This window comes from Sphaeramia orbicularis, chromosome 18, assembly GCF_902148855.1.
Source record: "Sphaeramia orbicularis chromosome 18, fSphaOr1.1, whole genome shotgun sequence".
NCBI classification, from domain to species: Eukaryota; Metazoa; Chordata; class Actinopteri; order Kurtiformes; family Apogonidae; genus Sphaeramia; species Sphaeramia orbicularis.
This window is the reverse complement of record NC_043974.1, coordinates 31739416-31757877: the sequence shown is the minus strand read 5'-3', so window position 1 is coordinate 31757877 and position 18462 is coordinate 31739416. Positions and strand designations below refer to the sequence as shown.

General features: G+C 37.5%; 1 protein-coding gene across 1 annotated transcript in view; it reads right to left on the bottom strand.

Annotated features, from left to right (window-relative positions):
- The window catches only part of acadvl (acyl-CoA dehydrogenase very long chain), a 32525-nt gene that overhangs the window by 6108 nt on the left and 7955 nt on the right, over window positions 1-18462 (bottom strand). Inside the window, 12 exon segments of the mRNA XM_030161989.1 lie at window positions 641-713; window positions 3781-3878; window positions 4336-4437; window positions 8884-8946; window positions 9146-9232; window positions 10496-10600; window positions 14517-14715; window positions 14811-14868; window positions 14871-14935; window positions 17220-17349; window positions 17452-17523; window positions 17526-17595. Of these exon segments, the coding sequence (XP_030017849.1) occupies window positions 641-713; window positions 3781-3878; window positions 4336-4437; window positions 8884-8946; window positions 9146-9232; window positions 10496-10600; window positions 14517-14715; window positions 14811-14868; window positions 14871-14935; window positions 17220-17349; window positions 17452-17523; window positions 17526-17595 (1122 nt within the window).

Below are 18462 nucleotides of genomic sequence, written 5' to 3'. Positions count from 1 at the left end.
GTCAAAGCCTATTTCAGATGAAAAAACGCTCTACTGCAGCTTGGAAGGGAATCTGTTGTAGGATTACCCCAAAAGTACACAGTACTCATATTCATACAGTTGCTCTATGAAATTATCCCTCTTTATGGAAATGATTCTCTTCAAAACTCAACACTGCCTCCACAGTTCCCGTTGCACTGCTCCACATTCTCTGTCTGGGCTCACATCTATAAGCCCCCGGAAAACGGACAGGAATTATGTGAGCAATATACAAAAGGATGGACAGAACCCTCCGTCTGTATCTGTCTGCGTCTTAACATAGAGCAGAAATGAGCCCTTACTTTGGTTGGCACATTCGCTCCATGCAGCTCATTTACCATAATTGTCAAATGAGTAGCGCACAAGAAAAACGCTAGCGGCTGGCTTGACCATGCGGAGGAGAATGGCGGCTGGCTTGACCGCAGTAAAGGGAGCCACTACATGGAGGCTGAAGAGCCGCAGGTTGCCGACCCCTGTCCTAGACCCTTAATATGTCAGTGTAATTTTTGCATTTCCCAAATGCATCCTATGGGCTAGACTGGACCCTTTGGCGGGCTGGTTTTGGCCCACAAACCATAGTTTGACACCCCTGGTCTAAATTGACAATCAACACAGATCTCACCAGTTCCCCGCTGTGAGCCAGTTCAGGATGGACCGATCCCTGCAGAGTCAGACCTGTGCTCATCCCTGCCTTCCTGCAAAGACATAACCAAGGGACAGAAGCTTAAAAAACCATGACAGCACTTCAATATTTCTAACACCGTCCTCCGTATTTCACCACCAACTTATGTAAACGTGTTTCAAGTTGCATCAGCCCTGAGCACATTCATCAAACAGTTATCTCGGTATCATTTATTAGGTTTGTTCCATGTGAAACGGTGCTTTTGTGAAACACCCCCACGGAGTCTTAGCTCCTCAACTGCTCCACTTATCAAGCAGAGGAGTAGAACTACTGTTGAATGTAGAACAGCAGCAAATATTAGATCAGAATCAATTTAAATCGTTTGAGGAATGGCTTAAAGGAGAGATATTTTGCTTTTTTAAATGGAATTATGCATTTTAAAAAATTTCCCTGTGATCTACATGAACTGTAAATGCTATGCTTGGGTCTGAATTCTTCATTAATTCAACTCCACAGGTCCATCTTCAACACTATTTCTAAGTAATGACACCAGAAAGGTAATTTTGAACGCTGGCCCTTTGAATGAAAGTGAGCCACTTCAGGTTGTTGGCTGTGCTGCTCTGTCCTGTTCAACCACTTGTGTTCGTTAATACAACCAATAACTGAACATTTTAGGTAATGGGCTCGAAGTTTGGACATATTTTCAGTATGGACTACAACTGCTGCTGCTGATAAATAGTTGTGGCGTATTCAGAGAAATGTTCATTGGAAGTCTTTACCTTATATGTGCTAATGTTGTGATATAACTAGTTATAGATGTAACCAATTAAGAAGGAATTAAAACAGGTTGTAGAAATCCACTCGAATTTGCCAAAATGAATATAAAGATAGCTTTGCAGCACCTGGAGGGTTCAAATTCAAACTTTATGAACTATTAGGGTCCAAATACACAAATAAATGTACCAAAGACTTATAAAAGTGGGTTTAGCAAAATATGACCCCTTTAAAAAGGGACAATATGTAGTATTTCAACTTTCAAATGTTAAAAAATTACCTAAAATTAGCATTAGTGTTGACAATAAACAGTTGTGAAGTTCTGACAAAGATACCAATGCAATGGATTTTAATATATGAACTGAATTTATTTACAAAGGAAAATACTGTATGTACAGATAAAGGCAGCGTCACTGGGATAATAACTTAATTTTAATGTGTTAAAGAGGATATACTGTTCTGCAATGGAAAATGTTATTGGAACGATGGAATGATATAAAAACATATTTTCCAGGGTGGGAACACATGAGGAAATGTAGTGTTAGAATCTATTTATGTCCAAAACAGATGCAGATAAAAAAAAAGGGAAGTTGAAACAGAAAACTGTCCCAGGATCATTTATTTTTATTTTTATCATTGACAGAGTTTTTCCTATCATTATGAGGCATATCAAACAAAAATTAATGCATTAAATGTAAAATGTAAAAAATGACTGTTTCTAAGTCTAATTTTACAGTTTCTTTTTTGTATTTTCTGTGTTTTTTGTTTTACCTTCAATGAATTTTTTTAACCACATGCGGTAGGAAGTTTGGTTCAAAATTATGTAAATTTAGATATTTTTTTTAGCATGCAGCTAAGTTGTCCTGTGTTAACCCTTAAGACCAGTCCTCATATTAGTCACTCATACTGCTAAGCACAAAAAATGTCTAAACTCTTAAAAATTATTATATGTTAATATTATAATCTACTCTCATTGAGCTAATTCTTCCACCTACATGGAACCTAATTAAATAAAATAGTGATTAATCTTTAAAGATTTCAACCATCTAAATGCCAGGTTTTTGCCATGTCACCATGTTTTCATATGTAAAAACTATTTCAATATTCTATTGTTTTCAATATACAACATACAAAGTAATTTTTTTGTGTTGAATCATTACAGCCTGTTATATTTCAATATTTTCCAGCGACACTGATTTTTATGTGTAACTATTTTTTGTGCTGTGTCAAATACACGACTAAGGACAAAAAAAAATCTGTTCTTCATAAAGGTAGCTATAAAAAAATCTTACATTTTGAATGAGTTTCAATGGCACATTTTTGCACTACTGTATCAGTTTTTTTAGACTTACTGTAGGAGCTGATCTGGAAATAAGATGAATAATACGAGTACACAGTTTGCCAAAATTCAAGTCATATGCATGAACACTGAAAAAATTCTGAAAATTTTAGAATGAAAAGTGCATAAAAGGCACACAACAGACCAAAAGAGTTACTTCTTTTTCCAAAGCTTTTCTTGAAAACATTATTTTGTCTGTTTTAGATGTTTTAGTCAAAGGAATATTATTTCTGGTCCACCTTCAAACATGGTAGATGATACTTAATACATTACAAACAGAAAAAAGGAAGAGGGAGTCTGTTCAGAGCAGCTTTAGAAATATGGTGACTGATTCTAAGGCAACAAAAATGCTTCAGTTCTCTTTTTTTCTTAATTGTACACTGAAGAATACATGCTTTTTAATAGTGTTCCATTTGGTGCAGTTGTCTTATAAATCCACTTAACCCACAAAACCCAGTGTGACTTTTATGTCACTTCCCAAATTAATTTTCCTCTCTATTCAACCTTTCTTAAGTGATTTATCACCATTTATTATTATCCTCTGTATTTTGCATTTTTTCCCATGAAAATCAGATATTTTCCTATATTTCATTTGCTGATAATGCATATGTTCATTAAAGCTCAGATTAAAGTTGAGGGTTATTATATCAGAAACAGAGAACACTGAAGAAAAAGTGACTTTTTCAGCAAAGATATCAACAATGGAACGCAAAAAAAACAAGTAGAGGTGTTTCCACGTTCACTATGGAGCCTCTGAACGTCCAAATGGGTCATATTTGATGACCACGAAAAGACGACAAACTGTATTTTACACCAATTATTTACATGTATTAATAGGTTTAGTGGTTCAGAAGTTATTATACATTTTAAATCAGTAGATGGTTTTGGTTGCCAGTGGCTGTTTGGGTCTTTATGGGTTAAACCTGACATCATGGACTTTAAAGGGAGGTCCCCATCTCCCATCTCCTCCTCAACCCCCACCTACATGACGACAAATAAAAAAGGTGTTTTGCATGTTATGTGTAACCTTTTGGCTCTCTTGGTGATTTCTCCTGCGAGGAGGCTGGCGTTGCCCAGTGGGTTCTTCAGGGCTTTCTGCAGGCTCTTCAGCTGGATACCTGCATTCTACAGGGGAACACAGACGTGACTTATTAGAGACGCGTTCTCCACTTCAGTCAAATTGAGGGAATCCCCAGGTGTTTAACAGTGAAAGCAGTCACCGTGTTCCCCTGCTGACATGACTTTACTGTTACAAGATGAAGCCTGAGAAGTACGACTTCATCAGCGTGTGGTTTGAGGGCAGAGCAGTCTCTAGTTTTTGAAGATACACAACGGTGTTTTCCAGAATTCAACCAAATAAACAGTACAAATAAGAGGTTTAGTGCTGAATACAGTGAAATCATTCACAGGAGGAAGTTGCTTCTTATTTTTACAACTTCAAGCTGTTGCAATACTTTGTGAAGCACATAAGAGGTACAGTTGTGTTTCCTGAAAGCCAGCAGTAATCACTTCCTCTCTTCACTTCTGTACTTTTCCTCTCAGACAGTATCACTTAGGCAGAATTCTGAGAATGACTATTTACCTGGAAGCCGTTGAGGGCCACGAAGAGCCTGAGGATGTCGTTGGCACCCTCAAAGATCCGGAAAATTCTCAGGTCCCTCATCACTCTCTCTACTCCGGTATCCTGACAAAACATTAAAACAAGAAGAACATTAGTAAAAGGCAACAAACAAGGTCTGAACCTGAGTCAAGCAGAAGAATGATGACGCTCTTTCACATCTAGATAGAAGAAATGAGGCAAATTTAAGAACATGCTGGCATAGAATGATTGCAAATCAATAAAGCAATCGCTGTCAAGGATAAGAGGATGCGGATCCAAATTTTATTAGTTGTTATTATTTCACTGCCAAAATTGCAGTATGAACACAAAATTAGACTATGTGAAAATGTCCTTAAAATCTATCCATAAAATCTGTTTCCAAATAATCAGAGCTTCTACTGACCTAATTTATTTGGACTCTTATGATTTCATTCATGTGCTCCAGAGTTTAATACATGGGGCAATTCGTTCATCAAATTCAAAGAAACAGAAAGTTGCCACAAAAAGTAGTTCTAGGAGCAACAATCATTACATAAAAACTGACAGTGAAGAGAAAAAAAAACCAAAACTATTAAAATACATATAAAACTCACCAAATAAAAGCAATATCAGTAAATAAATGTAATTCATAGTGCAAAAAAATTGTTATTAAGACTGTCTATTGCACTCATGAGGATTTAGGTAATATTGCACATGATCAATATTTTATTACAAAGCCTGATCAAAAACAATGTAGAGTGTGTGTTCTATAAACAATTGTCAGGATTTTAGTAGAATAGCAGCAGAAAAGGAGACAATGGTAATTTTCTTGCATGACAGTCCTCAAACATCATTTCTAATGGCACAGTATCTCATCTCTCAACTAAAACAAGTGCAAACAGGAACCAATACCTCGAGTCTCAAGGCACCAAAACAAAAAAAAGTGACAGACTAGCTCTTATCTTTACAGGATTAGTCAATGTCAAGAGTTGCAACGAAGGAAACCCTGAGTCAAACTGCACACAATGAGCAGAGATAATCGAAGCTCGCTGCATTGACACTTTCATCATTTTAAGGTTTTTGTTTTTCCATCACTGGCTACACTTTCCACTGTATTAAGTAACATGTCTCCTGCTGAAGTGGCCTACACCATCTGGTTTATTTTAAGCAGAGCAACTTTCTTGTTTACATGAGTTCACTTCGCCCCCACATCTTCATCTATCTCACCACTGTAGTGTTAAGAAGTGCTGGTTTTTCTTCAGCGCGCCCGGATACCGCACTGTGGTTACATGCTGATAGCGTCTCAAGTGTAGCAGTCGTGAGACCTAAACCCATAAAGGCAGAGATAAAAACAAGTCACGTATAAGATGCTGAATATGAGGCACCAACTGATGGCTGACTATGTGACACACATACAAGCTGCTGGACTGACATGGATGAAGGCAACTGTAAATAAATGAGCAGTCACATGTTTGGAGTATTGATATAAAATAACAAAGTCCACAGAGAAAGGCGGTAGGTACAGTCCTAATAGTCAAATAAAAAAAAAATACCAGGAAGCAAATGAGGAACTGTAAATCAACAAAACACACTGCTCTAACTGTCATTACACATGAATCAGATGCCGGGAAAGTTTGTTTGTCTTTTGCTTGTTACTTGCTGCTTCCCAGAGTAATTATATTCAACTAAAACTAAGCCTACGACACAAAAAACTTAAGAAAAACAAAACTGACAGCTGAAAAATAACTTCATTTGACTGTATACTGACTGATCTTCACTACATGGAAAACATAACATGCTGAACACTTTTAAAACACCTCAGCCAAACATGCTGTAAGATTCTGTTGAAAGTTTCTATAATTTAGTTTAGAATGTCTTTGTGGAAAGCTTATTACATACATATTTATATTTGAAAGTACTCAGATATAACTGCACAAGGCTCAAACAAGAAGGTCAAGATGACCTACAGTTGCCGAAAAAAATACTAGACCACCCTTGTTTTCTTCAATTTCTTGTTCATTAATGCCTGGTACAACTAAAGGTGCATTTGTTTGGACAATATAATGATAACAACAAATTATGGACATCTAGCCATTTTCCATGTTTTCTTGATATTAACCAAAATCACTTCAGTTCTTACATCAATAGCTATGGCATTGTACTGCCAAAAACAGTTTCCAGACATTCCATGACATTCCATGTCTTCTTTTCTGTCTGTTTTCGTCACATGATACACACAGGAGTTAGTACTTGATTGCATAACCATTGTTTTGATGACTTTTGATGGTCTAATAATTTTTCCGCGACTGTATTTTCAATAGGCTTCTGCTCCAAGATGCATCAACAATATAAATTTGGTGCAGATATCTCAATGCATTCTTCAGACAATGTGATTACATTGTTGAATGGACAGACAGACAAACAGATGGACAGACAAAACGACAAACCGATTACAATACCCCTTTGGCTCGAAGTTAGCTGAGGGGTAAAAACTATTTGGCTACACGTCGTATTCTCTGAACTTGTGTTTCATTTGGGTGAATAAAATCCAGTACTTTAATGCCGTCAGCCTTTACAAACATTTGTGAGACATATGGATGGGCACTGAACCCCGTACTAAAGGACTGGAGTAATCAATAAGATCAGAAAGTCTCAGTACTGGAGAACGGAAATAGAAACCCAAGTCTCCTATGTCTTACAGCAGCAAACTTTCCTTGCGCTTTGAGGTACCATTACCTTGTTTGCATTGTCTATTTTATTGCTACTGTCATGTATATGATGTTGTGTCTGCAATGTCGCCATTACATGTACGTTTATGTATGGAGACTACAGATGGACATTAGCAACTGTGCTAACCTCCGGTGTATTTACAACAATTTTGTATTGTTCGTTCATTAATATGGACTGGTGCCTTTCAATAAATGAATAAATGAAACTATCAAAGTTTAGATCCAGTCATTTTGGATCCAGATAAGAGACCTGATAAGAATAACACTAAAGTACCAGAATCATATGCAATATTAATAAGAGTAGTATTGATAAAATCTGAAACCAAAAACTAGGAACAGGTTGTTTCTAAAGGACTCACTGAATTTCAACTACTTTTGCAGTGAGTCAGATCATGGCTGACAGATCCTTTTCTTGCCTTGTAGATATTCTCTGATCAACACTAACTGCAAAGTGGAAGGGTTTAGGACCACAGCAGGTCAGTCATGAAGTTTCAGACAAGTCTCCAATGCTCTGCCGACCTAAAACTGTCTCCTATGGAATGGAAATCGGCACAGAAACACTGCATCGGGAGCTTCATGATGTTGCTGTGAGCTGTTTTTCTGGGGTTGAATCTTAGTGCTTTAGCTCATCAAGACATTTCTGGACAATTCTATGCTTCCATTACATTCACCTTTCTGTTCCAACACAACGGTAAGAGAGTTTTTGGTGCTGAAGAAGCCGACAGACCTGCACAAAACCCAGACCTCAACCTCATCCAGCGCTTGTGGGATGAACTGAAACAGAGACTGAGACCCAGGCCTCTCATCCAACATCAAGGTCTGAATTAACAAATGTTCTTCTGGACGAATGGGCAAAAAGTTTAACGCAAAAACACTCCAAAATCATATAGGAAAGGGGACACTCTATATCACCGCCTGTGGATTTAGAATAGGATGACACATGGTGCATATTCCTACATTTGTGTACATGTTAGAAAGCATTATTGTTAAGTAAATTTTGATAAAGAGATTTTGACCGAAAAATAACAGGATGTCACAAACCTGCCTGATACGTTTGTCCAAATGTTGTACTACAAAGCCTCCAAAAGTGATATTTTTCATTTGTGGAAGCAAGTTATTATATTGTACTAGATGATACTGAGACCCTGCAATATCCAGACCTTGGTTCTATTCCATGAACAACATCAACCCAGTTTAAAGCAAAGAATCAAGAGGAAATAAACTGAAAACTTGCTGCATTAGTCTGAAAGGTGCCAGGTTGGATCGATACAATGTGAGAAGACTTATTTCTCTCTGCTTTTCTGTTCTGTACACATTTTTATCGCTGGATATAATTCAAGTCCTAAAATATGAATGCGTAGTTTTCATGCGATTTCCCTTTGTGGTATTCCCATTGTATTCAATTACTTGTGCTTTAATTCTTAGGGTCCTATGTCAGAGAATGTTTTATGGAAAAATGAAATGTCTAAATAAAAAGTTTAAAAAACAAAAAATGCGGACATTGACAGTAAGTTATTTACTGCATCTGTACTTGTGGTGACGAATTTGTGACAACCTTTGTTTGTCAGAGTTGGTGTCACCGAAAAAGACGGGATTTCCCAGGTAATGCTGCTGAACTCCAGCTATAAATACTGAAACTAACATTTAGTCTGTGGACATTTGACAAACTCAGTCTTTGGTGACACCATCAACAGAATGAATCGGCTATGAGGATCAGTTTCATCTCACGTGTGCATCATCTATTCTAGAGTATTTAACATCACACTGCTGAAATCAGATCAGCCCCAGCAGATAAAACACCAGATGTGGACCAATCACTCACCTTCATGAATCCCATACCGCCCAGAACCTGGATACACTCGTCAGTCACTGTCCACGCCGCCTCCTGTGAGAGAATTACAAACAAGGCAAACAAGGATGAGGAGTTCAGTCCATCAGTTTTTTTCTTTCTATTTTTTTTTTTTTTTAAATATATGTATAATTTTAGCCTTCGAGAGAAAAAGGAAGACTGTTCATTTCTAATCCATATTCCTATAGATTAGCTCTAAACATGTCGTGAGCTTTCTGCTTTTGGAGGTTCTTACGGAGGCAAAGATCTTGCTGATGGCAGCTTCGTTCTGGAATTCCGTTGCTCCGCTGTCCATGTTGCCGCTGATCATATAGGCCATAGACTGCAAAAACAAAACAAAAAAGGAATGACACATGCCTTACCCAGAATATGTCTACTCTGCCATGTTGTTTAACCTGTTACATCCTACTTACATGTATTAATTTTCAGATGTTTACCAAACCAAGTTCCGAAGCTTATAACAGAGGAACCACAAGCCCAAAATTACTCAATGGCACATCGTTCGAAAGGTAACAGCCTCTAGTTTCAGACAATTTCTTTTAGTATGTGGCTAAAATACAAGCTCAATTACATCTGGGTAATTGAGCAGAAAATGTATTTTTTTCTTGACACAATTTTTAACAAAAATGTAATGAATCGTAAAATGGACCAGAAATATGATCTCATGACACCAAACAGGTTGGAAGTCCCATTAGCTTCGATCGCTATCCAGGTGATTCTTTCACAAATTATGTTTTGGTGCCCAGGAATATTGTTAAATAAACTTAGCCATAATTTGATTGACTTCAGCTGGAGCCTCTAACACATTTGAAAAGACATGGACTCGTTGTCTGATCTATATTTAGAGTACAATCTGTCATTTTTCTCTTGATTGAGTATTGTATTATACAGTATTGGTGTTCCTTAGCAGTTCTGACTTACTATTATTATTATTATTATTATTTGTAACATTTAAAGTGGGAATCTTATACTTTTATTTTGTATTTATTTACTTTTTTTTTAATCTATTAATTTATTTTTGTCTTTCCTGTAATCTGGAAGGGATGTGTACCGGGGAGGGGGGTTTGTTCCACATGTTTGTCTATTTGTTTGACTTTTAGATCAAACAATGGAACTATGTTCTTTGTTTTTATATGTGAAAAAACCCCAATAAACAGAATGTTTAAAAAAAACACACAGACACAAAAAAAACTTAGCCACTGCACTGCATAGAATCTAAGCTTTCTAAAAGGTATAGTATGACTATATTGACAAAAGTTTAAAGTATTCAATACAAAATGGTGAATAGATTGCCGGGGATCTGCAGCAGCTAAAAAACCCACAACGTGTACACACGGTTTTCAGCTGAATTAACCTCTGACAGGGAGAAGTGGACTTTGTTGAACTTTGTCCTACATCAGAGATGGCGAGACAGCACAACAAATGTGTTTACAGGACTGGGTGTGATGTTGCATCAATATGTCTGAGGCTAAAAGGGGAAATAGCACCTTATGTCTTTTATCTGTTTGTGAGTCAAATGCAAAGTGAAGGTGAGAGATGACTGGATTTAGCTGCAGGTAAATAGTTCACTGTCGTTTGTTCTGACCTCCGTGACGTACTGCAGCATGACCATTCGGGCCAGCTTCTCCTGGATCACTCCATATGTGTGGATCTTGTTGCCGAACTGGGTTCTGTTTGCTGCGTGGTCGACCTGAGTGAACAGACAGAACACAGGCACATTAACAACTTTGTTCACGGTAAATTGTATGATACTAAGATGAGACTCGATGCACACAGCTCCTCTGGTTCGTATTAAACCACTGTGGCTTCAGTTAGAATTAATTGGTGTGGTAAATCACCCGCATATGTGGAAAAGAAAACACTGAAAGGTCTGAAAATAAGCACAAGTGAAAGTAACTGATGAGCTGAAAACTGTGGTTTTTGCAAAAGTGCTGTGTATGAACAAAAAAAAAAACCCAAAAAGACAGAACAAGACAAAACCTTAACTCTGAAATACATCCTAAGCTTCTTTAGGGACTAGAGAAAATGTATCCTACATGCTGACAGCCATGTTCACTAACTCCAAGAGGCTCAAAAATGACATTAAATGATGTAAATTAGCGAAACAGGCTGCGTTACAATTAAGAATTAAGAAAAGATGAGATGTTTTGTCCCATTTTGGTCTTTATAACATGTCAGATCTACCCAAACATCCATTTAGTGTAAATACAACAGTTTCACAATCATTAAAGGTGAAATTATTATGAGTTTATTATCATTGTCATATACTGCCAGTCTTCTTAATGGTTTTGTTGTTTTATAGTGAATTTCCTTCTATTTTTATCCAAGTGTAGTGCCCTTTCCACAGTAGCATGGATATTGTTATGTTATATGTTCTGTTACACACACTGATTTATACATCTGGATTTGATGTTTCAGGTGCAGCTTCATTACACTCAAAGGTATGACCAAAATAGGTTTTACAATCTAAGTTTCCATGAACACATCGATACACACAATCACAGTTCAGTAAATCTACACAATGGAAAGAGGCATAAAACACTGTTAAAAAAAAAAAAAGTATCTGTTCAACGAAATATATGCATTCTTGGGGAAAAAAAGGGGAAAACCATTCGTGCCCTGTTGACACCAAGATGAATTTGATGCTGTGTTACTCTTAGCTTCATTAATGTACCTGTCTTTTCTTTCATAAGTTGGTAATAATATAAAGTGTTTATTTTAAAAAAAGTAGTTGCATTTCTCTTTAACTTTTGTAAATAATGAGGTGATAGGTTTGCTCTTTTATATCAGTTGCCTTCTATGTGTAGCTAATGTATTTATTTTTCCTATAAATCTGCAAAAATGCTTGATAAATAAAAGTTCAAATGTTACCTACTGTATTCCACAATTACAAATATCTCCCGAAATATCGGTCCTATCAACTTGCTGTTTTCACTAGTCTCTTCCTTGACCAAAAATACGTAAGTATGCCAAACTGCAGAGGTCAGCTCTTTCCAGATTATGTGTGATGCCCGAAACACAAGGCCTGATCACAATCAAGGTGCACACGTATAGCTGCATCAGTTATTAATCAGTATTGCAAAAAGATACCCCCAAAACCATTCCCAAAATGTTTCTTTGGCCATCTTATTACTAGATCTTGCAATCCTCCAAATTTGAAGAAAATCGGATAAAAACTGATAAAATGGCGACCCAATGAGCGTGAAAACATGTGCACAATTTTATTGTTATAAGGGAGTAATTATTATTTATTATTTTATTTTTTATAAAATAATTATATTATTTTATTTTTTTAATTTATTTGTTTAGTGATTATAATTATTAATTATTATTATAGTGTAATTATTGTACATAATGTTTTGTAACACAGTAAACAATTACTACTCAACTCCTGTGTCTTTTTTATTACAAAATACACACATTGCTTTTCATTTAGTGATCATTTTTGTTGAACAACTGTTTGATTATCAATTCTTATTTTCAGTATTAAGACAATCAACCATTTTGTTCTGAAAACCCTTCTTTTACAGCCCTTTAATTGTAATAATAGAATGGGAACCTGTTATTTATTTATTATGACTAAATATGCACAACTAGACAGATTTTGGTATGCTCCCTGGCTGCAGAAAATTTGGAAACATGTGACAAACAGATGTTTACGTCGAACCGCATGTTTCAATGGCGCGTTGTTCACCAAATTCATGTAGTGTCCGTACACCAATATACTTCCATCAATAATATCGCGTATATGCCTTATAGATATATTGTTATAACTTGTTCATAAATATTTATTTACTCCTGTACAGGAAGACTTAGTTAAAGATCTAACAGAGATGCAACCATGTAGTAAGCCAGATTTCCATTCCAATCTTGTAGAGTCCCTAGACCAAGTAGTGTCCGTACACCATATTCAAAATATGTGGGTCTAATTTTATCGTTTCTGTCAATATATGGAATTTTTCAGCACACATGCTTTGGACACGACATCTATGCAATAAACAATCCATGATTATCCTGAGTGCTGAAACATTTGTATATCTTTGTAGGCATTAACTCTTTAAGTGCCAGACAGTTAAGGGGCTAATACGCCTTAAAGTGCCACAGAATTTGGCCGTTTTTCAGTATTCGCGTCGTTTTTATAATATTTGAAGAATCCTGCAGGAAACCGCTCGGTAACATCCGACCGATTGCTGATTAGATCCAAACGCACCGGACGCAGCCGATTCATTATTGATCGTAATTTGCATAATTTATAATAATAATAATAATAATAATCTTTATTTATATAGCACTTTTCATACATTAAAAACTGTAGCACAAAGTGCTTTACATATCAGTTTAAAAATCAGTACCGCCCCCCACCCACACTCACCCACTCACCCGCACACACACACATACACATGCAAACCCACATATACATGCAAACCCATAGCTCACACATACTTAAGAAGACTGACTGAGCACGGGTAGACCAGAACAAAAATGTACAAGTAAAAGTAAAACATCAGTTTAGGAGGCGCTGTCTCAGGGAGCCATCCGCACCAGGAGGCAGCCGCCGACCCAGGCGACCAGGCACCAGCAACACAGCCCCGCATCCCAACTAGTGGGAGAGGGCCAACTGGGACCCCCACCAACCAGAAAGGAGCGGACCCCAGTGAGAGAAGGCGCCACAGCCCCCGGAGTCCACAGCCGCCCCCCGGCATGGAGGGCTCCCTCTGATGAAACACCGGGAGATAAGAAACATTAAAACGATATAAAAATATTATTCGGTCGCGTGACCTCAAATTCCCGTCTGCTTGGTCTCAAAAGGGGGACACGGAAAGAACGTCATCGAAATGTGAGAAAGAAATGGGGGTGGATGGTTTGTTTGTACACAAATGTGGCGTGTTCTCCAAAGCCGATCTGATCGGCCCGTGGCACTTTACAGGTTGTTTTCGTAAAGCCGATTTAATCGGCCCATGGCACTGAAAGTGTTAAATATGGAGGCTATTAGGCTGGAGTGTCTGTACACCCAATCATTTCTGATTTAACAGGGGTACGAGCCTGCAAAATTTTAGTAGACACCATAATACAAAAATATTTTGGACTTTAAAAGAGAAACATCAGACAAATAAAATGGCGTGTCTAATTTTTTGATAGAGCATTATTATTTTTTATCTATATGTGCACCATTTCTGGTACCCTTGATTGTGATCAGGCCAACACACTTCCCTTTTATAACATAGGATGCACATATTCATACATAATTCGATGTTGACTAAATATTTTCTGATTGAATGTTGTATCACAGATCTACAAAACTGGTGATAAACCATTTAAAATCAAAAACAACCATTTTTAACGTTCACTCAGAATGTAAATCAGCCTTCAATGGTACGAGTGAAGTGTAAAAAATTCGACTGTATGAGATCAAACGAGTGGAAACTAAGTGACAGTGCAGCAGTCTAGCTCGTCTGCAGAAAGCTGCAGAGACACTGAGCTACACGGTGGGGAATTTCCCCACAAACCACAGCACATGAACACAAAAGCAGGTACAAGGCAGGCGATACGTGCCAATATGTGTACAATCACACTTCATGCCACCTCCCCTTTGCCGTCTTACTCACCGCTTTGGCAATGACTCCCTTCATGGTGCCGGAGAGGGCAGCGGCCATTCCGAAGCGACCGTTATTCAGGATGTTCATGGCCACTTTGAAGCCGCCGCCCACCTCGCCAAGCACGCAGTCGGCTGGCACGCGAACATTATCAAAGTACACCTCAGCTGTGTTGGAAGCCTTGATGCCCATCTTCTTCTCTGGAGGACCGCTGGGAGGAAGAGGAGAAATAAGAAATAAGACGAAATGAGTGATAAGAAATGAGACGCCTCAACACTCGTGACCGATTCATGATTAAAGGCTCACTTGGTCACTCCACCAAAGCTCCTCTCCACGATGAATGCTGTGATCTTATCTTTCATCTCCCGGTTTTAGGGTCCTTCATCGGCGTCTTAGCAAACACAGTGAAGATTTCAGCCAGGCCGCCATTACTGACAGAGGAAAGAGGACATCAGATTAGAAAAACACACAGGACGTTCAGCATTCACGCTAGTGGGTTTTTATCTGGTGAAGCTTTGAACGCAATCAGATAAAGCTCCAGTAACACTTCACTGACCCTGTACTTTACAGAAAAACTGACCACAAAGCAAAACCACTCATTGATTTAAATAAAACTCAACAACATATTTCACAACGATTTTGAACAGTCATTTCATATTTATCAGAGAACTGGTCTGGAGACAAAGCTAAAGCCAAACCATCTCCACTCTGCATCAGCGCTGTAGATACATCAAGTAGCATCTACTGTCAAAAATTCTCTGGCTTGTCTGGCTAATATGCATTTCTTTCGAGTAATTTTTGGCAGATTTGGGAAAAATACAGAAAATTCCCACTAATGGGATTTACAAGATATCTACAGGCACATTTATGTCTTTAAAGGCAAGTTCAGACCTCCTATTCACATAAACACCAGTTCAATAAGGCCTCATAGTTATTATTATACACCAGCATGCACAAAAAAATACATAAAAGAATACAATAAAATACACAATAAATTGAAATTCATAATAAACTACATTACAATATATATTAAAATATACAATAAATACACTAAACACACAAACAGTGTATCTGTAGGTTTGTTGAAGTCAAATTTATGACTTTTTAAGGCATTTTTCAAGGCATCTTTGGTAAAATTTCAGACCTTCCATTCCCAAAAATAACAGTCCAACAGGCCTCATAGTTGATGTGTTCAACCACTCTTAACCATGTTTCAATCTGGCTAATGTTACATTTCAATTTGTCCATGACTAATGTTTCTGCTACTGATGTTCAAGCTGCTAAAGCTCATACATGAAACCCTTCACCCATGAATGAGGGTTGGAGGATCCACTCATTCCCATCTCTGCTAGGATCAAAGGATCAATGCTAATTACACATTTGACTAATTCTGTACAAAGATTGAGCAGTTTACCAAGGAGTCGAGGGGTTAGATGAACAGAGCACATGTTGAGGTTTTGGAGTCACAGTAAGAGGAGATATGACAATTTTGAATAAAACTGAAATTGCAATATGGCAAATTTGACAAATAGGTGAAAATTTAGATTTGACATGGACATTACAGTAGCATTGGAACTGCGACATACACTACGGAGAAGTGGTGGAGGCACTATATTTAGGGCTTGCAACAAAACACTTTTTTTATAACACCTGTCCATGAGATGAAAAAAGTAGATGAGGAAACATGTAGAGAAAGAAAAACAAAAAAAAACCTTCTTGCCCTCTGTTCTGTGGTGTTTGTCCTTTCACAACTTATACAAATCGTATAACGTCTCCAGTTCCTTATCTAGAACACAAGTACACTGTCACTGATTACACCGACACATCTTTCCAACCCATAAAAACACAATTATATATGTTTTAGCCTTTTGCAACCCTTCCCCTGAGTCCAACACCTTTGAATGAATGAACTGAATTTACAAGTTTTAAGTTAGTTTCTGAATGAGAAAAGTTCACATAAACTACTGGTAAACACTTATGTCCTTCAAAATAAGAATTCACACTCTGACAACTATTGACTATCTTCCATTATTATCATCCTGACAGATGTATTCATTATCAGACAAGTGACTGACAAGACCTCGAAAATACATCCAAGGAAGTTTACATATTTCAACACCTCATTACAAAATTACTGAAACTTCTCTACCAGTCTTGGCCAATAAAACTTTCTACAAAAATGTTCCTTTTCTGAAGCACAACTCCAGTTACTTAATCATCATCCCACCAAGAGAAGACGTTTAGCTGATGAGTAAATCCCCATTTAGAAGACAGGAAAACAAAACAGAACTTTACTTTCAGTTTTGCTGTACTTACACAACAAACACAGTCTGTTTTCTAAGGGAGTGACATTAAACCTTCTTAAAAACCACTCTGAAATAAGGGAAGTTTCTGTTTAAGTTAATCTTTTTATAGGGTTTGATGCTGTAGTAAATTCTTTGACTTTATGATTTCATTGTTTTTGTTCATAGACATAGATGGGAAGCATTTTGCTTCTGAATATCACAGTATTACCTGTACTGGAAACTGAATGACCATGACAAATGACCCAGTTAAATAACTGTAACATTGTAGATAAAGAACCAAATCTTTACCCTAACCCCTTGGCTACACACCGCCCTGGTTAAGACTCATTGACATGTTGCACAATGCTACCACCTGGTGGTAAAACAGACCAATAGTTCATTCAGTCAGAGTGTGGCACCATGTCCTCACCTGATCCACAGTTTGCCGCCGTTGAGGGTGAAGTACTGACCACATGGAGATGGCACAGCCGTGGTTCTGATCGAGGCAGCGTCTGAACCGCTGGTTGGTTCAGTCAGGCAGTAAGCGGCGATATGCTCACCTGGACACATAAACAAACACACAACGCACCACATGTATCCCTTTAATTCACTGATTTCCTTCAAGATACCAACTATCAAACATGAAAAGCTGCTCTTCGTACCTGAGGCGAGCTTTGGCAGGTACTTCTCCTTCTGGGCCGGGGTTCCAAACAGGGTGATTCCTTTGAAGCCGAGGACTGGTGGGCACCCAGGGTGATGCCGACGCCCAGGTCATGGCTGCCAACAATCTCCACCAGCCTGGCATACTGCAAGGAGGAACAGTCTGTTAACCCTCAAGACTCTGTAATATAAATGTGTGTTTGTGCCATACCTCCTTATAATCACCTTTCAGGCACTTCATATAACCTGATACCCCCTGTGCTGCATATTAAAATGTGTAGAACATTCTCATCTATCAGTAGAATAAAGACTCATCTGTAATGCTACACTGGGATGAAAATGTTGGGCCTGAAGCTGAAAAATTAGAATTCTGATTTTGAAAAACAGTGAAATAACTTGTGGAAACACACCTTTAAAATGTGTAAATGGAAATTTGGAGATTACAGATTTATTTCTTAATTTCTTTTGGTCACAAAAGTATTGAAACATATGAAAAACAGCTAAATAAATAGATAAACAATGACTAAAATAAAAATGTTTTTGATTGAAACGTTATTTACTTCACTTTCAAGAAATGTAAAACTGGCATGAAATGACAATGAATAATGATCCTTCAATCAATCAATAAATCAACACACAATCAGAAATTATTATTAAAAAAAAGTGCATGGAAACAGTTGTGTTTTTCTCCAAACTGAACATTCATTGACTGAATAATATGAACTGGTATGAATAAATACACAGTGACCAGTGTATCTCCTCTTTTAAGTTGTCGTTTTCTCTGTTTATTTCACTTTCATTGCAGGCAGTTGTTTTTTGACAGAGCTCTGAAGCCTCCTCCAAAATTTCATCTTGATAGAAAGTGGGTAAATATCATGGATGATCATTGGTTCATGTTTGATAGACAGCTGAATCCACCAGTGGGGAAGTCAAATAGAGAGCTCTACCCAATATAGACTCAGAAGACATGCTGCCTTCAGGGACTGACCAGAGGCTCTGTAAATCTAAAAACT